The sequence below is a fragment of the Chelonia mydas genome, chromosome 13, assembly GCF_015237465.2.
Source record: "Chelonia mydas isolate rCheMyd1 chromosome 13, rCheMyd1.pri.v2, whole genome shotgun sequence".
NCBI classification, from domain to species: domain Eukaryota; kingdom Metazoa; phylum Chordata; order Testudines; family Cheloniidae; genus Chelonia; species Chelonia mydas.
In genome coordinates this window covers 39,351,275-39,378,652 of record NC_051253.2, presented here as the reverse complement: position 1 = coordinate 39,378,652, position 27,378 = coordinate 39,351,275, and the positions used below count along the sequence as shown (strand labels likewise).

At 48.9% G+C, this 27,378-nt stretch overlaps 2 gene segments (V, D, J or C); both read left to right on the top strand.

Moving 5' to 3' along the window:
- The first annotated feature begins 1,939 nt into the window (after positions 1-1,939).
- On the top strand, positions 1,940-12,937 carry LOC102943686. The segment is given in 4 exon segments: positions 1,940-1,979; positions 5,224-5,507; positions 11,223-11,235; positions 12,397-12,937. Coding segments are annotated over 4 exon segments (615 nt in total).
- Positions 12,938-21,885: 8,948 nt separating this feature from the next.
- LOC119563594 lies at positions 21,886-23,100 on the top strand. The segment is given in 2 exon segments: positions 21,886-22,293; positions 22,655-23,100. Coding segments are annotated over 2 exon segments (492 nt in total).
- The last annotated feature ends 4,278 nt before the right edge of the window (positions 23,101-27,378 follow it).

The window sequence follows — 27,378 nt, the reverse complement described above, 5'->3', positions numbered from 1 at the left end:
AATTCAAAAGTATTTGGGCATCTAGTTCCCTTAGGCTGCTTTGGAAATGTGGGTACTCAAGCTGCATGAATTTTAATGGGAATTGGGCATCTTTTTCTCTTAGGCTAGTTTCAAACTCTCAGCCTGCATGTTCAAATCACAGGAACTACAAACTGAATTGAAAGTGGACGGTTCCCCATCACCTAAAACCGAGAGCGAAGTAACAGAAATCCCTCAGGCCCTGCTGGGTTGATCTGAAAAGAAAATGTAATAAAAATGTGGCAAACCCTGTTCTGAAAGCAAACAAACAGGCTTGTGGTCACGTGCTGCCATCTGGAGGCCATTGCGTTGCACTTTGACAGCTGCAGGAATTAATGAAAATTTGTGCAGGAGTTTTCACCACTGTTTTACTACCAAATATAAAGGCACATCCTTATTTCAGCCTGGACATTGAAATGTCATTTAGACACATAACTACTTATGTGTTTCACGGACACAGACACAAACACAAAATCTCTGTCACACACACTCACAAAGTTACTCTCTTTCTTCTCTGTCTCTCATACACACACACACACACACACAATTTCTACATAAGTGAACTCACAATTCACATGCACAAACAAGTCACGCACTCCCAGAATAACACATATACCAAATTTGCTCTTACATACAACAAACAGCCACACAATCACTCATACACAACCTTCAAATTCTCTCACTCACACACCATAAAGTGACACACACACTCACACACATCCCAAACTCACTCATGCATGCAGATCAAACATAAATGTACTCTCTCAAAGTCTTGCACACAACTCTCTCTCTCTCTCTCTCTCTCTCTCTCTCTCTCTCTCTCTCTCTCTCTCACACACACACACACACACACACACACACACACAATCGTTTATCTGCTGCAACCTGGTCATTTCTGGCCTTCTTGATATCAGAAATATTTGAAAATCTGTCCCCTTATTTCCTCTGACTGAGAATAACTATTGCTAGACTCCTTAACTTCATAAAAACTCAAGAAATGTGCCATTGTGAGGCTAGGTGGCCAAATGTCACTGAAATTGAACAGGACATGGGTTCCTAAATCCCTTTGGTTCCTTTGAAAATCCCAGGCTAAATCCAGTCATGTCTGTCTGCTGCTGAGATACTGCAGGGGTTGGGTCGGGGGGTGGGATGGGACAAAAACGCTTTTAAAATATTTTCAAAGGAGCCCAAGGGAATTAGGCGCTCAGCTCCCTGTGGAATTCAAGGGAAATTGGGCTACAAACTCCCTCAGAAATCTTTGACCATTCCAGCCTAAAATTGCCTGCATTGGGTATTTCTCTGGCCATATTATCACAGTGTCTACCCACCTCACAATCATCACTTTATTGGCCCACACAATACCCGTGTGAGGTGGGAAAGTTACACCCATTTTATGGCTGGGGATCTGAGGAACAAAAGGGCAGATTTTTAAAGGGCTTTAAGTACCTGGTGGGATTTTTCACAAGTGCCTCGGTGCCAAACACCCTTTGAAATCAGTGGGTGTTAGGGGTCCTGGGTGTGTTTGAAAACCCCACTGGGCCACCCTTTAAAAACGTGGCCCTGAGTGATTTGCTGAAAGCCACCCAGAATGTCTGTGGTGGAGGAAGGACTCGAACCCAGGCCTTGGCTAACGTTCTAGCCACTGGCCCCTCCTGCCTCATCGCAGCGGGTGCTGTTGAGATATTCCCAAGGAAGCCCCTCTTGCTGGGTGCCTTTGTCTACGCTGGGGGTGTACGGCTCCGAGAAGGCAGCTGAGCTTGTGCAGGAGCAAGCGGCGGCAGTTACAGGACCCTAGGCTGGGGGGTGTCACATGCTGTGTCTGAGCACAACAAAACATCAGGCCGAGATGAGCCAGGCACCATTGCACCTCAGTGCCCGGCTGCTACCGGTGCCAGAAATTCACCTCACCCCTCTGGGAATCATGAGGCTGCAAATCCCCTGGGTCTTTCTTCCTTTGCACTGTAAGTTTCTGCTCAGAACACTCTGGGCTCCTCCAAGGCAGCTGCTTCGCTTGTCGGACATTGAGGCAGAAGTGACTGGAGACGTATTTGATTCAGTTCCCTGCTCTGTTTGATTCAGAGTTACACCACCTATATATGGGAAAGGGGGCTGCCAATGGGACACACTCCGTGTCTGATCTGTTTACAGAGTCATCTTGTCCCTGTTTTCTTTGTTAGCATTTCTTGCCTCTTTTCAGACTGGGGAAGATTCTAGGTGGAGAGAGAAAGGGTGCATGGGTCCAAGGATGGACGGAAAGGTGCTTCAGAGGGAAGGATAGGGAGATAGCACATAGGGAAGAATGGTCAGATAGGTAGACAGACAAAGTAAAACACTCTCACCTATATTTTAACTGGTATTTTGTTTCTCTCCAGTCTCCTGCTGCGAAGCCCAAGTGGATCAGAGACCCCAGTCGCTGGTTACTTGGGAAGGGGAGATTGTCACCCTGTCCTGCGCGTTCACCACCAAGTACCAAACCTTCCGCTGGTACCAGCAGCTCCCTGGGCGAGGCCTGACCTGCCTGCTGGCCGTGAGCCCTCAGGAGAACGCTACCGAGCAGCGGTTCGTGGGGCAGCCCCTGGAAGATGGAAACGCAGCCCTCTGCACATCACCGACTCCCAGCCGGGGGACTCAGGCAGCTACCTCTGTGCAGTGAGAGCACAGTGACACCGGCAGAGCTGGGCTCAGGGCAAAAACTCTCATCTTCTGAGAGACAGCTTAGGGCAGGAAGTGCAGGGACAGATCCTCAGACGGTGTAAAGCAGCATTACTCCATGGAAGTCAATCACAGAATCATAGACATTAGAACTGGAAGGGACACTGATAGGTTATATAGGTCAGGCTTCTGCACTGAAGCAGGAGTAAGTATTATCTAGACCGTCCCTGACAGGTGTTTGTCCAACCTGGTCTTAAAAATCCCCAGTGATGGAGATTCCACAGCTTCCATAGGCAATTTATTCCAGTGCTTAACCACCCTGACAGGGGGCTTTTCCTAACGTCTAAACTAAATCTCCCTTGCTGCAATTTAAGCTCATTACTTCTTGTCCTGTCCTCAGCGGTTAAGGAGAACAATTTATCACCTTCTTCTTTAAAACAACCTTTTACCTACTTGAAGACTGTTATCATGTCTCCCTTCCTTCTCTTCTCCAGATGAAACATGTAGTTTTTTCCTCTTTTCCCTCATAGATCATGTGTTCTAGACCTTTAATAATTTTTGTTTCTGCCCCCTGGGCTTTATCCACATTTTTCCTGAAGTCTGGTGCCCTAAACTGGTCGCAATACTTGAGTCACAGAATGATGTTCACTTTTTTTGCAACAATATTACAATGCTGACTAATATTTAGTTTGTGATCCACTACAACCCCTAGATCCTTTTCTGCAGTACTCCTTCGAGGGCTGGATTAACTCTTCTGGGGTCCTGGGGCTATTAGATTTTGTCGGGCCCCTCGGCTCCAGGGTAGGGCCAAAAATGAGGGGTTCAGTATGTGGGAGAAGACTGAGACAGGAGGGTGGGTGTGGGAGGGGTGAGGGATCCAACTGGGGGTGCAGGCTCTAGGGTGGGGCTGGGGATGAGGCCTTAGGGATGCAGGAGGTGGCTCCAGGCTGGGGCCAAGGGGTTTGGAGTGTGGAAGGGGGCTCAGGGCAGGAGGTTGGGGTGGGAGTGCGGGGTCTGGGAGGGAGTTAGGGTGCGAGAGGGGGCTCAGGGTTGGAGTCTGGGTTCTAGGCAAAAGTTAGGGTTTGGAGGGGGCTCAGGGTTTTGTTGTGGGGGTCTACCATCTAGAAGGGATTTAGGGTGCTGGAGCAGGCTCAGGGCTTGGGCTCAGGGTAGGGGTTCAGGGTTGGGGTGTGGCGTCTGGGAGGGAATTAGGGTGTGGGAGAGGGCTCAGGGTTGGGTTAGGGGGTTGGATTGAGGGTCACTTACCTGGGGCAGCTCCCCTTTGTTGTGTGTGTGGAGGGGAACAAGTGGCTCTGCGTGGCCCATGCTGCTGCCCTGGCATGCAGCCTCCACCCCCGCAGCTCCCATTGGCCACGATTCCTGGCCATACTTCCTAACTTTCCTATACATTGGGATAGTTTGCTCTTGTGGCCATAATAATATCCCTCTAGAAAAACTGCCAACTCTCCTGCTCTCTTTTTCCCTATAGACTTGCTTACCAGGGGATCTTACTTACCAATTCTCTGAGTTTTTAAGGGACAGATCCTCAGCTCTTGTAAATTGGCAGTGGTCCATTGGAGCCAATGTAGCCATATCCCCAGCAGGTGTAAATCAGTGTAGAAAATGGGGAATGAAACTGTGTTTGCTTCTGTATCATTCTCGTGATCCTTCAGCTGGGATTCCTCTGAAGCAAAGAACTTCTTCCCATCCCCTCTCTGTCCCAGGGCAGCAGATGGCGCTGGAAGGCTCACCCTCCTCCCCTGCAGACCCTGGTTAATTCCCACAGCCTGAGGTCCGGGCTGTCCTCAATGTACCCAGCCCAGCCCAGTTCACAGAGCTGCTGTTCCTCCCCGGGGCACACAATGAAACAGCAGCCTCTGTAGGCGGAGAATCCTTCCCCTTGAGAAGGTTGAAACCTGAGGGGAGGGAGAATTCTCATTTCCACTGGTCTCCTGCAGACCTTCCACGGATTGACTCTGCCTCGGTATATTCCTCTGCAAGGGAGAGAAGAAAGGGAGCTCACCATGGCCTCAGGGAGTGGAACTGCTCTGTGGAGCCTTCTCCTCATCTTTGCTTTTCTCTGTGAGTGAAACAAATATTTTCTCGTTCTAAAGGGTAAAAAGATGCAAACTCTTAAAAGTCAGTGAGGGGCAAGATCTTATAGATGGATAGGTAAATAGTTAGATAGATAGCTCTCCATTACTCTATCTAACTATGAGCTACTGCACCCATCAGGGGAGAGGGGCCTGCCAATGGGACATATCGCAGCCTCTGATCTATTTGAACAGTAATATTGCTTTGGAGTTCTTTGTTATCATTCCTTGTCCTGCTTTTTTAAGATTCAGGGAGTGTACAGAGAAGAATAAATAGATGCTGATGGCAAGATCTATATCTAACTGTATAGACAAGTAGATATAGGTACTGGGGATAGAACAATAGAGTGATGGATGGAGTCTGCAGAGGGAAGGCTGGATAGATAGATCCATAGATAAAGAGTCAGTGTAACACTCTCATATTCTTTATTTTACCTGCTATTATTTCTTTTCCCTCCAGTCTCCTGCTGCGAAGCCCAAGTGGTTCAGAGCCCCGAGTGGCTGGTTACTGGGGAAGGGAAGGTCTCCACCATGTCCTGCTCTTTCACCAGCGCTTACCAAACCTTCTACTGGTACCAGCAGCTGCCTGGGCAAGGGCCGACCCACCTGCTGACCGCGAGCTCTAATGACAATGTCACTGTGGGGCGGTTCATAGGCGAGCGCCTGGAAAGTGGGAAACGCAGCTCTCTGCACAGCACCGACTCCCAGCTGGGGGACTCAGGCAGCTACCTCTGTGCGGTGGATGCACAGTGACACAGGCAGAGCTGGGCTCAGGGCAAAAACCCTCAGTCTTTGAGAGACAGCTTAGGGGAGGAGATGCAGAGACATATTCCCAGATGTTGCAAAGCAACATAACTCCATGGAAGTCGATCACAGAATCATAGAAATGTAGAACTGCAAGGGACACTGATCAGTCGTAGAGTCCAGTCCCCTGCACTGAAGCAGGAGTGAATATTATTTAGACCACCCCGACAGGTGTTTGTCTTAAAAACCTCCAATGATGGAGATTCCACAACCTTCCTAGGCAATTTGTTCCAGTGCTTATCCACCCTGACAGGAAGCTTTTCCTAACGTCTAACCTAAATCTTCCTTGCTGCAATTTAAGCTCATTACTTCTTGTCCTGTCCTCAGTGGTTAAGAAGAACAATTTATCATCTTGTTCTTTAAAATAACCTTTTACCTATTTGAAGGCTGTTATCATGTCTCCCCTCCTTCTCTTCTCCAGATGAAACACACACAGTTTTTTCTCTTTTCCCGCACAGATCATGTTTTCTAGACCTTTCATAATTTTTGTGGCTGCCCCCTAGGCTTTGTCCACACTTTTCCTGAAGTGTGGTGCTCAGAACTGGTCACAATACTCCATTGGAGGCCTTATCAGTGCTGAGTGGAGTGGAAGAATTACTTCTCTTGCTTAAGCGGGAAAGAGTCCTGTGGCACCTTATAGACTAACAGACTTATTGGAGTATAAGCTTTCATGGGTGAATACCCACTTCCTCAGATGCATTCTCTTGCTTAAAGCGCTCCAGCTAACATATTCCAGAATGATGTTCATTTTTTTGGCAACCATATTATGTTGCTGACTAATATTTAGTATTTGTGCACCCATCTTATATAAGGTTTGTCTGGGTGACATTTCTCTAATTTGTTTATGAGAAAGTCAGGTGAGACAGTAGCAAAAGTCTTACTAAAGTTGAGACATATCCCATCTACTACTTCTCCCCTATCCATGATACTTGTTAAAGAGGGAACCACCTTGGTTTGACATGATTTGTTCTTGACAAATCCATGCTGGCTGTTATTTATTACCTTATTTTCTTCTAGGAGATTACAAATAGATTGTTTGATCATTTTTTGCTACATTATCTTTGCAGACCCTGAAATTAAGCTGACTGGTTTATAATTCTCAGGGTTGTCCATATTCCCCTTTTTAAAGACAGGCACTACATTTGTCCTTCTCCAGTCCTCTGGTGTCTCCCCCGTCCTCCATAAGTTCTCAAAGATAATTACTGATGCTCAGAGACCTCTTCATCCAGTTACTAGGATGTATTTCATCAGGTCCTGCCGACTTGAAGACATCTAACTTGTCTAAGTAATTCTTAATTTTTTCTTTTCCTGTTTTAGCCTCAGTTCCTATCCCCCATTTACTGACGTCCACTATGTTAGCTGCCCAATCACTTAACTTTTTTTGGTGAAAACGGAAACAAAATAGGCATTTAACAATTCAGCCATTGCTGCATTTTCTGTTATTGTCTTTCCATCCTTATTGAGTAGTGGGCCAACCCTGTTCTTGGTCTTCCTCATGCTTCTTGTATATTTGTAAAATACTTTGTTATCCTTTATGACCCTCACTAGTTTAATCTCATTTTGTGCCTTGGCTTTTCTAATTTGTTCCCGACATGCTTGTGCTGCTGTTTTTTAATATTTGCTCTCGTTTCTACTGTTTGCCTGTTTCTTTCTTTTTCTTTTCTTTTTCTTTCTTTTTTTTTTTGAGTTTCAGGTCATTGAAAACCTCCTGGTTGAGCCAAGGTGGCCTTTTACCATACTTCCTAACCTTCCCATACCTTGGGATAGTTTGCTCTTGTGCCCTTCATAATATCTCTCTAAAACCTGCCAACTCTCCTGAACTCTTTCCCCCCCATAGATTTGCTTCCCAGGGGATCTTACCTACCAACTCTCTGAGCTTTCAAGGGGACAGATCCTCAGCTCTTTTGAATTGGCAGTGGTCCATTGGAGTCAATGGAGCCATATCCCCAGCTGCTTTAAATCGGGGTAGGTCCATTGGAGTAAATGCATGTTGAAGAGGTGTATGGCTCTGTATCATTGCCATCCTTCCCCTTGAGAGGCTGTAACCGGAAGGGACAGAAAATTCTCATTTCCACTGGTCTCCTGCAGACCTTTCTCGGATTGACTCTGCTTCAGTATCTGCGTCTGCAAGGGAGAGAAGAACAGAGCTCACCATGGCCTCAGAGAGTGGAGCTACTCTGTGGGGCCTTCTCCTCACCTTTGTTTTTCTCTGTGAGTGAAACAAATATTTCCTTGTTCTAAAGGGCAAAAGGATGCAGATTCTTAGATGTCAGTGAGAGTTAAAATCTCTTAGATAGAGAAATGAAGATATCTCTCTCTCTCTCTCTCTCTCTCTCTCTCAGAGCTACTGCACCCATTTGTTTCCCTCCAGTCTCCTGCTGTGAAGCCCAGGTGGTTCAGAGCCCCGAGTAGCTGGTTATTGGGGAAGGGGAGGTCACCACCATGTCCTGCTCTTTCACCAGCGCTTACCAAACCTTCTACTGGTACCAGCAGCTGCCTGGGCAAGGGCCGACCCACCTGTTGACGGCGAGCTCTAATGACAATGTCACTGTGGTTCATAGGCGAGCGCCTGGAAAATGGGAAACGCAGCTCTCTGCACATCACCCACTCCCAGCTGGGGGACTCAAGCAGCTACCTCTGCGCGGTGGATGCACAGTGACACAGGCAGAGCTGGGCTCAGGGCAAAAACCCTCAGTCTTTGAGAGACAGCTTAGGGGAGGAGATGCAGGGACATATTCCCAGATGTTGCAAAGCAACATAACTCCATGGAAGTCGATCACAGAATCATAGAAATGTAGAACTGGAAGGGACACTGATCAGTCGTAGAGTCCAATCCCATGCACTGAAGAAGGAGTAAGAATTATCGAGACCAGGGCTTCTCAAACCTGGTCCATGGCTTGTTAAGGGTAAGCCCCTGACACGCTGCAAGATGCTTTGTTTAGCTGAGCATCTGCAGGTATGGCAGCTTGCAGCTCCCAGTGACCATGGCTCACTGTTTCCAGCCAATGGGAGGTGCAGGAAGTGGTGGCCTGGACCGCGCCGCTTCCTGCAGCTCCCATTGGCCAGGAACGGTGCACCGCAGCCACTGGGAGCTGCGAGCTGCCGTACCTGCAGATGCTCAGGTAAACAAAGCATCTTGCAGCGTGCCAGGGGCTTACCCTGAACAAGCCATGGACCAAGTTTGAGAAGCCCTGGTCTAGGTGATATTTCTTTAGTTTGTTTATGACAAAGTTATGTGAGATTGTATCAAAAGTCTTACTAATGTTGAGAAATATCCCATCTACAGCTTCCCCCCATCCACAAAACTTGTTATTCTGTCAAAGAAGGTTACTACCTTGGTTTGACATGATTTTTTCTTGGAAAATCCATGTTGACTGTTATTTATTACCTTATTTTCATCTCGGAGGTTACAAATAGATTGACTGATTATTTGCTCCATTATCTTTCCAGATACTGAAATTAAGCCTACTGGTTTATAATTCCCCTCGTTTTCCATATTGCCCTTTTTATAACTAGGTACTATATTTGCCCTTCTCCAGTTCTCTGGTATCTGTCCTGTCCTCCCTAAGTTATCAAAGATAAATTGCTAATGGATTCAGCCAGTTCCTTAAGTATTCTAGGCTGTATTTCATTAGGCCCTGCTATCTTGAAGACACTTAACTTGTCTAAGTAATTCTTAATTTGTTCTTTTCCTGTTTTAGATCAGATCCTGCCCCATTTACACTGATGTTCACTATGTTAGCTGCCTGATTACTTAACTTTTTTGGGGGGGTGGGGGTGGGGGGTGGAAACTGAAACAAAAAGGGCATTGAACAATTCAGCCATTGCAGCATTTTCTGTTATACTCTTTCCATCCTTAGCGAGTAATGAGTCTATCCTGTCCTTGGTCTTCCTCTCTGTTCTTATTTATTTGTCAAATACTGCCTTGATATCCTTTATAATCCTAACTAGTTTAATCTCATTTTGTGCCTTGGCCTTTCTAATTTAGTCCCTACATGCTTGTGCGTTTTTAAAAGTATTTGTCCTTTGTAATTTAATCTAGTTTCTGCTTTTTGCCTGACTTTTTTTTTTTTTTTTTGACTTTCAGGTCATTGAAGACCTCCTGATTAAGCCAAGGTGGCCTCTTACCACAATTCCTAAGTTTCCTATTGGTTGGGATAGTTTGCTTTTGTACCCCTATTAATATCTCTCTAAAAAACTGCAAACTCTCCTGCTCTGTTTCTCCCCATAGACTTGCTTCCCAGGGGCTCTTACTTACCAATTGTCTGTGTTTTCAAGGGGTTAGATCTCAGCTTTCCTAACTTGGCAGTCGTCTATTGGCGTCAATGGAGCCATGCCCCCAGCTGATGTAAATCGACCAAGATCCACAGGAGAAAATGGATGGTGCAGCTGTGCCTGGTTCCGTATCATTTCCATGATAAAAGCTGGAATTCCCCTGTATCAAAGAATTTCTCCCCCGCCTTTCTCTAACCGGACAGCAGATGGCGCTAGAGGGCGCACCCTCCTCCCCTGCAGACCCTGGTTAATTCCCACAGCCTGAGGTCCGGGCTGTCCTCAATGTACCCAGCCCAGCCCAGTTCACAGAGCTGCTGTTCCTCCCCGGGGCACACAATGAAACAGCAGCCTCTATAGGCGGAGAATCCTTCCCCTTGAGAAGGCTGAAACCTGAAAGGACAGAAAATTCTCGTTTCCACTGGTCTCCTTCAGACCCTCCTTGGATTGATTCTGCTTCGGTATCTGCATCTGCAAGGGAGAGAAGAAACGGAGCTCACCATGGCCTCAGAGAGTGGAGCTGCTCTGTGGAGCCTTCTCCTCACCTTTGTTTTTCTGTGTGAGTGAAACAAATATTTTCTCGTTCTAAAGGGCACAAAGATGCAGAATCTTGGAAGTCAGTGAGGGACAAGATCTCTTAGCCTTTCTTCATGGCTCTGTCAGTAGGGATCTATCTATCGATCTATCTACCCATCCATCCCCATATACCGCCTCTATCTATCTATCTATCCATCTATCTATCGATCTATCTAAAGAGCTACTGCACAAGTCAGGAGAGAGGGGTCTGCCAATGGGCCATAATTCAGCATCTGATCTATTTGAATAGTAATATTGCGTTGGAGTTATTTGTTAGCATTTCTTGTCCTGCTTTTTAAGATTCGGGACGAGAACAGAGAGAAATATAGAGATGTAGATGGAAAGATCTATATCTATCTGTATTGATATATAGACATGTAGAAATAGATATTGGGCATGGAACAATAGAATGATGGATGGAGGCTGCAGAGGGAAGGCTAGATAGTTAGATCCATAGATAAACAGACAATGTAACACTCTCATATTCTTTATTTTACCTGCTATTATTTTGTTTCCCTGCAGTCTCCCTCTGTGAAGCCCAAGTGGTTCAGAGCCCCGAGTGGCTGGTTGCAGGGGAAGGGGAGATCTCCACACTGTCCTGCTCTTTCAACAGCGCTTACCAAGCCTTCCAGTGGTACCAGCAGCTGCCTGGGCAAGGGCCGACCCACCTGCTGACCGCGAGCTCTAATGACAATGTCACTGTGGGGCGGTTCATAGGCGAGCGCCTGGAAAGTGGGAAACGCAGCTCTCTGCACATCACCGGCTCCCAGCTGGGGGACTCAGGCAGCTACCTCTGCGCGGTGAGAGCACAGTGACACAGGCAGAGCTGGGATCAGGGCAAAAACCCTCAGTCTCTGACAGGCAGCTTAGGGGAGGAGATGCGGGGGCAGTTCCCCAGGTGGTTTAAAGCAGCGTAATTCCATGGCAGCCAAAGTGACAGATCCTGACCTGTTATAAATGAAAACAGCCCTAGTGGAATCAACGGGGCCATATCGTGAGGACCAGGGGACTGGAACCCAGGCCTTCAGATCCTGGGACAGCTGTGTGAAGATCAGCGTAAATCCGGAGTCACTCCACATGTGTTCATTGTGGTGACTAGATTACAAGAAATCCGAGACACGAATTCATTTTCTTTTCTTTTTTTCCCACGGGATACTTTCTCAAGGAAAGTTCATTTCTAAACATAATCAGAGGGAAACCACCTTCCCTTAAGGGAGCCGAATGCAAAATATCTCTGGCTTCAAAGCTATAAGGTCATCCACGTTTCATTAGCAACAAGAAACAAACAAAACTAACCCCCCCCCCCCCCCGCCGCCCATGAAAGCCAGAACAAAGTTTTCTGCTCCCCCGTATCCCTGTGCAGTTCAGACAAGAACACGGGAGGGGGCTCTCCAGAACTGAGACCACTTTCTGGTTGGTCTATAAATCCAGTTTTTTCTCTCCACTTCCTCCGTTAAGCCTCACCCCAACCCCTCCAGTCCCGGACCCTGCGAGACTTTTTAGCAGCTCAGCGCAAAGGCAGCTACCAACCAAGCACAGAGAGGTTTGGTGCTTGACACAAAAAGTCACAATTTAATTCGGAGCGGAAGCAGCGTTCCCAGATTCCTTCAGCCCTCAGAAGACAGAGGCCGGCTTCCCTCTGCGAGAAGAGCTTAATTAATTTCTTTTAACATTGCTGGGGGCTGGGGGCGCCTGAGTGGAGAGAAAACGGAGCTGCTCCTCTTGCAGAAGCGCAGAGACACCGAATCTTCATTGAGAGGATGCTTAAAACCCTGGTCTCCATGACTGCGCTGCTCCTTGTTTCCAGTGAGTCAGATTCCCACGTGGCATTTCTGGGCATTATTCCCCCCTTAATTTATCAATTTTCACCTGTGTCCAGGTGTCCTTCTCGGCGACACTTCACGCTGCTGCTTCTGCTGCTGCCAGTTTCCCTGTCTGTGTCTGGGGGATTTTTCATGCTGTGGTTTTATTTTATTCCCAGGCGGAGCGGTGGACTGGAAGGTTTCTCAGCCTGCTGCGCTGCTTTTCCTGGCGGGGGGCAGGGCTGACCTCCCCTGTAACCACAGTGTCGCTGGCTACGAGAGAATTATTTGGTACTGTCAGCGCCCCGGAGCTGCCACTCGAGCTGTGGTCTCTGGCTACAACTCCGCGGAGACGTCGGAGCGGTTTGAACTGTCCATTGACCCTCCGGCCGGTCCGCCCCGCTGCGCATCACCAAGGTGGCGGTGGAGGACTCGGGGGTGCATTACTGCGCCGTGAGAGGCACAGCGAGAGGAAATGCAGGGCGAGCTGAACAAAAACCTCCCCGAGTTTGCGGGCTTGTCTACACTGCCAAGTTTTGTCAACAAAACTGCCTTTTGGCAGCAAAATAGCGAGAGCGTACACACTGCCCTGCAACGGGACTTTGTCGGAAAAAAACACTCAATTTTGGTGACAATAAACTTCCACCCCTGCGACGGCTTCTCTACACTACCAAGTTTTGTCGATGTCATCATGAAAAAATCGACAAAAGCAAAGGCACCAAAGCGTGTCTAGATTTCCTCCCTCTGTCGACAGATCATGTCCACATTCGGGGCACCATTGTCAGCAGTCTGAGCAACGCACTGTGCGTATGAATCCCACAGCGCCTGGTGACACCATCTGCCCCTAGGTGTTGTGGGAAGGCAGACATGGAGAATGGCACATCCTGGGATGTGCAAAATGTCCCATCATGCACTGCTTTCTGTCCCAGCCCTCCAAGGGTTTCCGGCTTCCTTTCGCACCATTTTTCCAGCGGCCAGTCTTTCTAGTGCGGGCCAGCATCTGCAGTGAGAGAGGATGGATCCCGCGCTTCTCTCCTATGCGCTGTCAGCTGCCATAAGGACACTGCGCATGGCAGCACAGTTACTCATTAAGTTAATGACAGAGGACAACTCGCAGGCACCCGAGTGTGATATGGACGGCAGCAACTTATCAGTGCTTTTGGCATTCACAGAGCAGCTGCATACGGTAGACTGTCACTTTTTGGGCTAGGGAAACAAGCACTGATGGGTGGGATTACACTGTCATGCAGGTGTGGGATGAAGACCAGCGGGTACAGAACTTTAGGATGCATAAAGCACCTTCCTGGAGCTCTGTGCTGAGCTGTCCCCCGACCTGCGGCGCAAGGACACCAGGCTGAGAGCTGCCCTGTCCGTAGAGAAGCGTGTTGCAATAGCCGTGTGGAAGCTGGCGAATTCAAACCGCTACCGGTCAGTTGCAAATCAATTTGGAGTGGGAAAGTCCACTGTTGGGGCTGTATTACTTCAAGTCTACAGGGCAATAAATCATATCCTGCTATGGATGACCGTGATTCTGGGAAATGTGCATGAAATAGTGGATGACTTTGCAGAGATGGGTTTCCCTAACTGTGGGGGGCCGATTGATGGCACATACATTCCAATTTTAGCCCCAGACCACCTTGCCTCAGAGTACATCAATAGGAAGGGATACTTCTCCATGGTGTTGCAGGTGCTTGTGGATCACCTTGGGCGTTTCACAGACATCAGTGAAGGCTGGTCTGGAAAGGTGCCTGATGCACGCATCTTCAGGAACTTTGGTCTGTACAGAAAGCTGCAGGCAGGGACTTTCTTTCCAGACCACAAGATCACAGTGGGGGATGTGGAAATGCTCATTGTAATCCTGGGAGTCCCACCTTACCCCTTACAGCCCTGGCTCATGAAACCTTACACAGGGCACCTGGACAGCAGCAAGGAGCATTTTAACAACAGTGTTGCATGGTAGTCGAATGTGCCTTTGGCTGTTTCAAAGCTCGCTGGAGGTTTCTCAATGGCAAGCTAGACTTTACCGAGGATTATATTTCCGTGGTCATAGCCGTGGACTGCACTTTGCATAATCTGTGTGAGTCTAAGGGTGAAAGGTTTGCTTGGGTGTGGAGCACTGAGGCAGAGCGCTTGGCTGCACAGTTTGAACAGCCAGATGCTAGGGCTGTCGGAGGAGCCCAGAGGGCTGCTATTAGCATCAGAGAGGCTCTGAGGACCCACTTTGACAATGAGGGGCACTAACACAGGTCTGCTTTGGAGTTGCTTCCCTGGTGCATCCATGTACAGTTTTGGGGCCCAAGATCCATGCAACAAAATGCTTTAGAAGCCTGCTCCCGAGAGTGGATGGATTGCTGTCGGCTTTTGTAGAACACAGAATAAAAACACTGTACTATTAAATATCTTAGCCTTTATTTATTGTTAAAAAGGGTAAAACCTCCCAAGTGTGTGTAGCTCCAGCGATCATGGTCCAAGCTGTGCGAGGGGGTGGAGCGATGGGGAAACCCAGGAGGGCTGTGGAGTGAAAAGGAACGTGGGGGGGAAGGGGGGGTTGGCAAAGACTTGTGCATGTGCACATGCTACAGTGGAGGTCGACCACAGACCTGCTCAGTCTGCAGCTGGATCAAAGACTTGAGCATCCCAGCCTGACCCTCCATCACTTGTATCATTTGCTGAGTTGCTTCCCTAGCAAACGCTGTGTTCTCTTTTCTGTCCTGATGTCATAAACATACAGCTAAGGGTAGCATAAAATCCCTCCTTCACCTGTAAGTGGTTAAGAAGCTCAAATAACCTAGTTGGCACCTGACCAGAAGGACCAATGAGGAAAGAAGATACTTTCAAATCTGGGGGAGGGGGGCATGGAAGGTTTTTGTTTGTGCTCTCTGTGTGTTCCCCCTTGAGACAAAGAGAGAGACCAAGCAAGTAGTCCAGCTCCTACTGAGAAGATACATATAAAATTACAGAAATTGTAAGTAATAGCAAGGAAATGCTTTAGATTATCTTTTGTTTTAGCTTGTGAATTTTCCCTGTGCTAAGAGGGAGTTTTATTCCTGTTTTTTGTAACTGTAAAGTTAAGTCCAGAGGGGAGTCCTTTGTGTTTTAAATCTTTTATTACCCTGTAAACTTACCTTGCATCCTGATTTTGCAGGTGTGATGCTTTTACTTTTTTCTTTATAATACAGTTCTTCTTTTAAGAACCTGATTGATTTTTAGTGTCCTAAAACCCAGGAATTTGGTCTGTGCTCACTTTGTTAACCTATCGGTTGGTATATTATTCTCAGGTCTCCCCAGGAAAGCGCGTGAAAGGGTTTGAGGGATAGTTTTTTTGGGGGGGGGAATAGGGCTCCGAGTGGCCCCTCCCTGAATGTTTGTTTAAATCACTTGGTGGTGGCAGCAAAACCATCCAAGGAAAGGAATTTGTGCCTTGGGGAAGTTTTTAACCTAAGCTGATGGAATATAAATTTAGGGTGTCCTTCATACGGGTCCCCACATCTGTACCCCAGAGTTCAGAGTGGGGCGGGAACCCTGACACCTGACTTTTGGCTTCCCAGCACTATTTGCATTCCCTGGTCTGTCTCTCATCATGCTGCTGCACCTCTCTGAACATGTCTTCTTTGCTGCGCCATCCCTACCCATATGCAAAGTACGCAGCTGTGTAGGGCACCAGGAAATTTGGGGGACCAAATTTCCTGGTGCCCTATGCAGCTGCATGCTGCTCCAGCCCCTGCTCCACCACAGCCCTGCCCCCACTCCACCCCTTTCCCAAAGGCCCCACTTCAATAGGATCGGAGGATAGTGGCCTGTAGAATGTGGTGTTGGAAAGTTGCCTGGCAGCCTCTTGTTCATAATCCGACCTGTTCATGATTACTACAGCACCTCCTTTGTCAGTCCCTTTGATTTTAATGTCAAAGTTCTTTCTGAGGCTGTGGATGGCATTGTGTTCTGCACGGCTGAGGTTATGGGACAAGTGAACCTGTTTGTTCACAATTTCAGCCTGTGCACATCAGCAGAAGCACTCTATGTATCATAGAATCATAGAATATCAGGGTTGGAAGGGACCTCAGGAGGTCATCTAGTCCAACCCCCTGCTCAAAGCAGGATTAATCCCCAACTAAATCATCCCAGCCAGGGCTTTGTCAAGCCTGACCTTAAAAACCTCTGTAGAAGTCCAGTCTGTCATTTCAACCATCAGGAGGAATCCACGCAGAATTTTTCTTCTTGTGGTGTTGGTAGGAGGGTTCCTGTGGGTCAGTGCGCTGTTCAGTGGTGTGTTGAAAATATTCCTTGAGTTGGAGATGGAGAAAGTAGGCTTTCAGATCGCATCAGAACTGTATCATGTGCGTGGTGGTGGTGGTGCAAAAAGGGAGTCCCCGAGATAGGACAGACTCTTCTGTTGGGCTAAGTGTGTGGTTGGATAGATTAACAATATTGTTGGGTGAATTAAAGGTACCACAGTTGTAGCCCCTTGTGGCATGTAGGAGTTTAGATCGTTTACTGCCCTTTTTCCTGTGTAGAGAAGTAAAGTGTGCATTGTAAATGGTTTGTCTAGATTTTGTAAAGTCCAGCCACGTGGACGTTTGTGTGGAAGGCTGGTTTTGTATGAGAGTCTCCAGTTTGGAGAGCTCATTCTTGATCTTCTCCTGCTTGCTGTAGAGGAGGTTGATCAGGTGGTTCCTCAGTTTCTTTGAGAGTGTGTGGCACAATCTCTCACCATAATCAGTGTAGTATGTCAGTTGCAATGGATTGTTTCAGTCGTTCGCTGGAATGTAACAGTCCCTCATCTGCGCATTGTCCACAGCAGCTGAGTCCTTGAGGAACACACCACCCAGCCCTGCCGACCGGCTTCGGAAGATCAGGAAGAATCTGAGATGCAGCAAAGAAGACAAGTTCATAGAGGTGCTTCAGCATGATGAGAGACAGACTAGGGAACGCAAAGAGTGCTGGGAAGCCGACAGTCAGGACAGAAAAGAGAATGCAGCGTTTGCTAGGCAAGCAACAGAGCAGATGATACAAGTGATGGAGGGTCAGGCCGGGATGCTCAAGTCTTTGATCCAGCTGCAGACTGAGCAGGTCTGTGGTCGACCTCCACTGTAGCATGTGCACATGCACAAGTCTTTGCCAACCCCCCCTTCCCCCCCACGTTCCTTTTCACTCCACAGCCCTCCTGGGTTTCCCCATCGCTCCACCCCCTCGCACAGCTTGGACCATGATCGCTGGAGCTACACACACTTGGGAGGTTTTACCCTTTTTAACAATAAATAAAGGCTAAGATATTTAATAGTACAGCGTTTTTATTCTGTGTTCTACAAAAGCCGATAGCAATCCATCCACTCTCGGGAGCAGGCTTCTAAAGCATTTTGTTGCATGGATCTTGGGCCCCAAAACTGTACATGGATGCACCAGGGAAGCAACTCCAAAGCAGACCTGTGTTAGTGCCCTTCATTGTCAAAGTGGGTCCTCAGAGCCTCTCTGATGCTAATAGCAGCCCTCTGGGCTCCTCCGACAGCCCTAGCATCTGGCTGTTCAAACTGTGCAGCCAAGCGCTCTGCCTCAGTGCTCCACACCCGAGCAAACCTTTCACCCTTAGACTCACACAGATTATGCAAAGTGCAGTCCACGGCTATGACCACGGGAATATTATCCTCAGTAAGGTCTAGCCTGCCATTGAGACACCTCCAGCGAGCTTTGAAACAGCCAAAGGCACATTCGACTACCATGCAGCACTGTTGTTAAAATGCTCCTTGCTGCTGTCCAGGTGCCCTGTGTAAGGTTTCATGAGCCAGGGCTGTAAGGGGTAAGGTGGGACTCCCAAGATTACGATGGGCATTTCCACATCCCCCACTGTGATCTTGTGGTCTGGAAAGAAAGTCCCCGCCTGCAGCTTTCTGTACAGACTACTGTTCCTGAAGATGCGTGCATCATGCACCTTTCCAGACCAGCCTTCACTGATGTCTGTGAAACGCCCAAGGTGATGGAGAAGTATCCCTTCCTATTGATGTACTCTGAGGCAAGGTGGTCTGGGGCTAAAATTGGAATGTATGTACCATCAATCGGCCCGCCACAGTTAGGAAACCCATCTCTGCAAAGCCATCCACTATTTCATGCACATTTCCCAGAGTCACGGTCCTCCACAGCAGGATGGGATTTATTGCCCTGTAGACTTGAAGTAATACAGCCCCAACAGTGGACTTTCCCACTCCAAATTGATTTGCAACTGACCGGTAGCGGTTTGAATTCGCCAGCTTCCACACAGCGATTGCAACACGCTTCTCTACGGACAGGGCAGCTCTCAGTCTGGTGTCCTTGCACCGCAGGTCGGGGGACAGCTCAGCACAGAGCTCCAGGAAGGTGCTTTATGCATCCTAAAGTTCTGTACCCGCTGGTTTTCATCCCACACCTGCATGACAGTGTAATCCCACCCATCAGTGCTTGTTTCCCTAGCCCAAAAAGCGACAGTCTACCGTATGCAGCTGCTCTGTGAATGCCAAAAGCACTGATAAGTTGCTGCTGTCCATATCACACTCGGGTGCCTGCGAGCTGTCCTCTGTCATTAACTTAACGAGTAACTGTGCTGCCATGCGCAGTGTCCTTATGGCAGCTGACAGCGCATAGGAGAGAAGCGCGGGATCCACCCTCTCTCACTGCAGATGCTGGCCCGCACTAGAAAGACTGACAGTTGGATAAATGGTGCGAAAGGAAGCCGGAAACCCTTGGAGGGCTGGGACAGAAAGCAGTGCATGATGGGACATTTTGCACATCCCAGGATGTGCCATTCTCCATGTCTGCCTTCCCACAACACCTAGGGGCAGATGGTGTCACCAGGCGCTGTGGGATTCATACGCACAGTGCGTTGCTCATGCTGTTGACAATGGTGCCCCGAATGTGGACATGATCTGTCGACAGAGGGAGCAAATGTAGACACGCTTTGGTGCCTTTGCTTTTGTTGATTTTTTCATGTCAACATTAGTTTTATCAACAAAACTTGGAAGTGTAGAGAATCCCTGGGAGTCCTGGGCAGGGAGCTCACACAGACAATCCATTTACAGCCTGGGATCCTCAAAGGGGCTGGAGAATCGACCCAGGGAACCCCAGGGAGAAATAAGTGCCCAACTCCCTTAGGCTCTTTTGAAATTCTCAGCTTTTAAAAACACCATGGAGAAGTTCATGACTGTATCCAAAGTCTCAGACACTTAGAACTCTAATTGCTATTGTCTTCCAATGAAATATCTAGAGAAGAGCAACAAAAAGTGATTAAAGGTCTAGAAAATATGACCTATGAGAGAAGTTTGAAAAAAAAGGGGGGGGGGTGCTGTTTAGTTTGAAAAAGAGAAGGCTGAGAGGGGACATGATAATGGTTTTCAAGTACCTAAAAGGTTGTTACAAGGAGGAGGGAGAAAAATTGTTCTCCTTAACCTCTGAGGCTAGGACAAGGAGCAATGGGCTTAAATTGCAGCAAGGGAGGTTTAGGTTGGACATTAGGAAAAACTTCCTAGCTGTCAGGGTGGTTAAGCACTGGAATAAATTTCCCAGGGAGGTTGTGGAATCTGCATCATTGGAGATTTTTGAGAGCAGGTTAGACAAACACCTGTCAGGGATGGTCTAGATAATGCTAGTCTTGCCATGAGTGGAGGGCACTGGACTAGATGACCTCTTGAGGTCCCTTCCAGTCCCACAATTTTATGATTCTATGAAGGGTGAGATTTGCAAAGGTATTTAGGGACCTAAAGATACAGAGAGGCACCTGGAGCTAGATTTGCAGAGGTACTTAGGTGCCCAGAGAACCAGCAGGTGCCTAGAAGGATTTTGAAAAGCCCCCAGCTCCCATTGGCTTCCCTGGAAGTTAGGGGCTAGCTGCATTTGGAAATCCCATGAGGCATCCACATCTGAGTCTTGAGGTTCCCAAATACTGTTTTGACCAGAGCATCTGGTCAAAGTCTGGGGCCCTGTGGATGTACCTGTTGGGAGGAGAAATTAGTCTCACAGGGTTAGCAGGGGCCTTCTAGTCTAACCCCCTGCCAAGGTGCAGGATTTGCAGGCTTGGTAAGAACATAAGAATGGCCAGACTAGGTCAGACCAAAGGTCCATCTAGCCCAGTATCCTGTCTTCTGACAGTGGGCAATGCCAGGTGCCCCAGAGGGAATGAACAGAACAGGTGATCATCAAGTGATCAATTCCCTGTCGCCCATTCCCAGCTTCCGGCAAACAGAGGCTAGGGACACCATCCCTGCCCATCCTGGCTAATAGACATTGATGGACCTATCCTCCATGAACTTATCTAGTTTTTTTTTAACCCTATTATAGTCTTGGCCTTCACAACATCCTCTGGCAAAGAGTTCCATGGGTTGACTGTGCATTGTGTGAAGAAAGACTTCCTTTTGTTTGTTTTAAACCTGCTGCCTACTAATTTCAGTTCTTGTGTTTTGAGAAGGAGTAAATAGCACTTCCTCATCTACTTTCTGTACACCAGTCATGATTTTATAGACCTCTATCATATCCCCCTTAGTCATCTCTTTTCCAAGCTGAAAAGTCCAATACTCATTGGAACCCCACTCCCAACTTGGGTAGATTCTATTAGACTTTGTTTTAGGTGTGATCCCCTGTAAACATTTCTTACAACTACCTTAAGTGAAGGACAGTTTCACACATCAATTTGAACAAGGTTTTTACTCAGGGCCTAACAAGGTTTCACACAGTTAACAATGGCATCTTTAAAAATTTGGTCCAAAGTCTCTTTGGAAAATGGTACTTTAATCCTTTAAGTCATGAAGGCACTTTTGCAACTTGAACCCCAAATCTCCAAGAGTGTAGTTCCACCTTCAGTGATGTAATTCCAGAGTAGCTCTGGGACTGCATGAGTGACTCTGGAGCTAGTACACTGATGTGAGTGAGGGGCCAGTTTCACCCCTTTATTCTGTTTATGGCTCTCAAAAAGGGCCTTTAAGAATAACACAGAGTGACCCTCTTCTATCCAGCCCCACCACCCACCCAACCAAAATTATTCTTCTGCTATTATATTATTATTAATCATTATCAACTTCCCTACAACAAATGAATACGAAACCAACAGAAAGTAAATTAATACAATCAAAAACTCTAACCCTCCAAGCAGAACGTTCACACTTAACATGGCAAAAGCCAGAGACTCCCTGAAGCCCGCTAAGGACTTTGCTGCTGCTATCAATAACGTGTGGAAGACATTCCCATACTACGCTGGTGAGCAGAAACAAGATAAACCCCTAAAATACAGAGATAGAATTCTTTTTAAAAGACATGTTATAGGAGGATAAATGCCTATTGCTTAAGAAATTGAATTTTAAAAAAACATAATTCCCAATGAATTATATTAGCCCATTTTATAGCAACCACAAAGAAACTCTTGGAAAAGATCTTCTGAAATAATTACAGTAATAAGAAAAGGAGGACTTGTGGCACCTTAGAGACTAACAGATTTATTTGAGCATAAGCTTTCGTGAGCTACATGCATCCGATGAAGTGGGCTGTAGCTCACGAAAGCTTATGCTCAAATAAATTGGTTAGTCTCTAAGGTGCCACAAGTCCTCCTGTTCTTTTTGCGGATACAGACTAACACGGCTGCTCCTCTGAAACCTGTAATTACAGGAATGCAATTTTTCAGCTCCCCTCTATCCCTCTCAGCAGTTCACCGAGTTGCCCGGCAGAGGGCACTGCGGAACCAGCAGGAATGTCCCCTGTAGAGACATGGTGACACACGGAGCTATTCCACCCCCCTGGCTCTTCATTCGTGAGGCCACCTGCCTCCTCGCAGAGGCGGCGAGGAAATCCTGAAGGCAGCTACGACCAAGCAGAAAGGGGGGAGGGGGTAAATTGGCAGCGGGAGGCGCTCACCACCCCGGCTCCCGCGGAAGCACGGCTTCCCTGCTTTTAAATCTCCGGCCCTCAGGAGAGCCAGCGTTGGTTTGCAGCTGCAAGAAAAGGAGAAAGCGGACAACTAGTGGGGCTGGTCAGAGAGGAGCGAGGAAGCTCCCGGCAGAGGAGGACCAGAGACCCCGAGAGGATGTTAACAATCCAGTTCTCCCTGGTTGCGATGACTTTAGTATTCAGTGAGTCGGATTTCCTATTTCTGAATGTTTCTCCCCCTGATCGCTTGTCCTCTAAATATACAAAATTGCCAGTTAAAATAATCTCACTCTTTTTTCTGTCTATCCACACCTCTCTCTTTCCGCTATCCAGCCATCCATCCAGTCTTCCTTCCCATGGCAGCATATCTCTCGCTCAATCTTTCCTTCCCTCTCTCTCTCCTTTTACGGTCCTAAATCCCCTACATTCAGTGAGCGTCTGAAATTTTTAAAATTCGCCTGACTTGAATCTACGCACGATGCGCCAGAATCCCTCTGGTGGCTTTGAAAAAATCTCAGCTGTCACATCCTTCACGCCAACGAGGATTTATTTTTTCCCCTCCAGAAGGGGCCAGTGGAGTGTCGGTGATGCAGACGCAAGGCCCCATGACCGTGTCCGAGGGAGAAGGTTTGAGGCTCAATTGTAGCTATGATGATGCCGCAGCGTATGCCGTCTTCTGGTACGCGCAGTTCCGCAGCCAGCCCCCCCGGCTCCTCCTGAGGGACCCGGGAAGGGAGGACTCGGCTGAAGGAATCAGAAAAGCGTTCGATGCCACCCACGAGAAAAAGCACAAATCCTTCCATCTGTGGAAACCGGCCAGCGAAGTGAGCGACTCCGCGACCTATTACTGCGCCGCGAGCGACACAGTGACAGGGACCGGCAGGGAGCTGAGCAAAAACCAGACAGGGTCTGTGCGGAGCAGCGGGAAGGCAGGCACCAGGGTCTGGGAGGGGAAGGGAGGAATGGCGCAACCACAGAACTTGGATCAGATCTCTCTGGTCACCGGCTAGCTCTGGGCTTCACCGGCTTGATCCAATCCAGAGCTTCACCTTTTTTAGACATTATACGGAATAGCATGAAACAAAATTACCATTACACCGATACAGTCTGTCAAACAAACACACACACACGCTCCACAGAGGAGGCAGGCAGCAACATCGGCACTAAGGTTGCTGGGGGAGCTGGTTTATCGGCCGAGTCACCAGCAAATCTCATTCCGCGTGAACAGCTCCCCACCGTCTGGCGCGCGCTGGAAGTAAACGGGGGGGCGATGTCCTTGTTCGGCCGGGCTGCACCGCGGAGGCGGGAGTTAACCTGTGTCCCTGCTGGCGGTGACCAAGCCCAGGGCGAGGGGGAGAAAGGGAGGAGCCGGGGGTCGTGGCCTGTGGTTTGCAGTCCCCCACGCTGTCTGGATTGCCGCGCGCTGAAAGGAAAGGCCGGATATTCTCTCTCTGACTTTCCCGGGGGCTGGAGGCAGAGCAGAAGGGCAGCGCCCCCCACACACAGAGCTGTAGCTGCTTCCGCAGGCCCGCGTGGCTTTCGACACCTCGGCCACACGGCTGGCAGGATGGTGGCTGCGAGCCCGGGGTTAGAGACGTTGCTGCTGGTGGTTGTTTTCAGTGAATAAAATTCGATGTCCCCATCTCTGCCTCCATCTCAGCATGTTACGCCTCCCTCTACCCCACCCCCCCATCTGAACGTGTCACCCCATCTTCTACCCCACGCCCCCTTCATCCAGCCGCGACATACCCTGTCTCCTCTACCCCACCCTCTCCACTTCACCATGGCACCCCCTCTACCCCACCCTCGAACTCACCCTGACACCCCCCTCCTCGACCCCACCCTGCATCTCACCCTGACACCCCCCTCCTCGACCCCACCCTCGATCTCACCCTGACACCCCCCTCCTCTACCCCACCCTGCATCTCACCCTGACACCCCCCTCCTTTACCCCACCCTCGATCTCACCCTGACACCCCCCTCCTCTACCCCACCCTGCATCTCACCCTGACACCCCCCTCCTCTACCCCACCCTGCATCTCACCAGATACGCACCCTCTCTATCATACACTCCGTCCGCTTGTCCTCTCTTTCAGTCCAGCCGCACCTCTCTCTCCTTTCCCCCTGCATTCTCCCCCCGCCCTTCGAAACTCCCGGGGCAGTCACTGGATGGGGGCTGGCGAAAGGCGATTTACTCCTAGGGTCCGCCGGAAGTTTCACGCCCACTGAATCAATTCTCTTCCTGGCTTTCGCTCCTAGTGGCCACGGGCAGGGCCGAGATCCAGCAACCGGGCTCCACACAAGCTTTGGCTGGAGCCGAGCTGAATCTCACCTGTTCCCACCCCGCCATCAAGGCGAGTGACAGCACAGTCTGGTACCGGCAGCTCCCGAACCCGGGACCCGAGTTTGTAGTTAGCGGATACAAGGAAACCACTAAGACCCCCGAGCCGGCGGGAGCCCCGCACATCTCCGCCGACAGAGAGTGTCCAGCACCCTGGCCCGGCGCCGAGTGAGGCTGGGAGGCGCTGCGGTGTATTTCCGTGCTCTGGACAGCCAGGGGCTGCGCCCCTTCAATAAATATCTCACTCCCCGGTGTGGGTGTGTTTGGGTGGTGCGAGCAGAAGGTGGGGTAGGCTTCAGTAGATGCCGGGGAGAGGGGCGACCGGGGGAACAAAATGAGAGAAATAAAACCTTTAGGGCGAAATTTACAAAAACGTCTCTGTGAGCCGAACTGTTTAATTAGGCGCACAGAGACCTTTATAGATTTGGCCCTAATTGTTTTATTGATTTCTTTTTTCCGTCTTGCTTCCCACCCCCCAGCCTTGGAAACACACCCACATTCCCCTCCCACCACACACACTCTCACACACAGCTCCAGAGAGGGAAGCTTCTTGTCCGGGACCAGCCCCTGGCTCTCACACTGTGTCTCCCAGAGCGCAGGAATCCACCGCTTCGTCTACCAGCCGCGCCCTGCGCAGGGCGAAGGTGCTGGAAGGTGCTGGATTCCCTCTGCGGGTCGCTGCTGTTAACGATTCCCTGGTATCCGGAGACTATAAACTGGGGCCCTCGGTTCGGGAGCTGCCGGTGCCAAACTAGAGCTTCAGTGGTGACGGAACCGAGAGAGCAGGGGAGGTTCAGTTCGGCTCCCTCCAAGGCTTCTGAGAAAACCCACTGCCGGATCTCGGCTCTGCCCCGGGCGCCAAGGAGAAACAAGGCAGCAGAGAATTAATTTAGTGGGCCGTGAAGCTTCTAAGGGTTTTATTAATGGGTTAACTTCCTGTCGCCAACCCCCACCCTTTCCTTGTGACTGCCAGGTGTGCTTAAAAGAGCTAAGAAGGGAGAATGCAGAAGGGGGGAGGGAGAGAGACTGGAAAATGTGTAATCTTACTGGGAACAAAAATCTGCCCAACCGCTGAGACCAGCATTGGTGCCATGGTGACAGGGGAATCTCGGTGTCTCTGCTCCTCCCCAGCGTCAGCCCCTGGTGTCTCTGCCTTGCCCCCCTGGAAATGCCCTTTTCCTATAGCTACCAGCTGCAGTGTTATCCGGAGCTTGCTTACCCGGAGTGGTGAGGGCTAAATAACAGGCAGTGACGCTTCTGCTGGAGCTGGAGGTGCGAGTGACTTGGAGGGGTCCGGTAACAGCATAACCCCCCCCCCCACCGGCCCCAGCCTGTCTCTCTGTGCACTGCGTCTGGCAGGAGGCGGGGGCAGGAGAACCCGACTTCATGAAAAGCCAGGCGAAGCAGCAGAGACCAAGGGATGTCATTATGTCTGTGTAGGGACCATTTTTGCTTGTACTGCAGCGGCTCCTGGCGGGAGACGGCCCGAGCTCCCAGCAGGTGAAACCAGAAAACTGTCTCTGTTAACATTCCCCAAAGGAGTCCGCCTCTGCAGAATTCATTGGCCACTTGCACAAGGCAGGAGTTCTTTGTGCAGTGAAATCTTACCAGTTCATTCCGAATTCGCGCCACGTGGTGGGAAATTATTAAATCACATTCTGCTTTACTAGCCAATCGGTGTGCAAATCGTCTTTTCCAGTAACCTGTGTGGCCATCCCACAGATACAAGACAAGGACGGGTTTCAGAGTAACAGCTGTGTTAGTCTGTATTCGCAAAAAGAAAAGGAGTACTCGTGGCATCTTAGAGACTAACCAATTTATTTGAGCATGAGCTTTCGTGAGCTACAGCTCACTTCATCGGATGCATACTGTGGAAACTGCAGAAGACATTATATACACAGAGACCATGAAACAATACCTCCTCCCACCCCACTCTCCTGCTGGTAATAGCTCATCTAAAGTGATCATCAAGTTGGGCCATTTCCAGCACAAATCCAGGTTTTCTCACCCTCCGCCCCCCCCCCCCCCCGCCACAAACTCACTCTCCTGCTGGTAATAGCCCATCCAAAGTGACCACTCTCTTCACAAGAGAACCTGGATTTGTGCAGGAAATGGCCCACCTTGATTATCATACACATTGTGAAGAGAGTGGTCACTTTGGATGGGCTATTACCAGCAGGAGAGTGAGTTTGTGTGTGGGGGGGCGGAGGGTGAGAAAACCTGGATTTGTGCTGGAAATGGCCCAACTTGATGATCACTTTAGATAAGCTATTACCAGCAGGAGAGTGGGGTGGGAGGAGGTATTGTTTCATGGTGTCTGTGTATATAATGTCTTCTGCAATTTCCACAGTATGCATCCGATGAAGTGAGCTGTAGCTCACGAAAGCTCATGCTCAAATAAATTGGTTAGTCTCTAAGGTGCCACAAGTACTCCTTTTCTTTTTGCGAAGACAAGGATGGTGACATAGATCAATAATATCTGTTTACCCCCATATAGCACCTCCATCTATCCATCCCCATACACCCCTTCTATCTATCCCCATACACTGCATCTATCTATCTATCTATCTATCTATCTATCTATCTATCTATCTATCTATCTATCTATCTATCTATCTATCTATCTATCTTGCTTACAGGTGTCTTGAAAGGGTTTATTTACTTCCAGGGCTTTATCCTTTCCTTTATCGTTCTTCTTCATTCTCTCCGAAAGGGACTCTCTTAGAAGTTTTCCAAAGTACCGCATCACTAGTCGTCTGTGCACGTAGGCGACTGGTAAGATCTGATACTTTGGTAAAGGTCTAAGAAAACCCTCTTCGGAGAGAAATCTGAAGCACAGTAAAAGGTTAAACCATGGCACAAACAAACTCCAAAACCTGATCTTTCTGCAGCTGCAAGGACAATATCTTGAAAGATCGATAACTAGACAGTACAACACTGTCTTTTT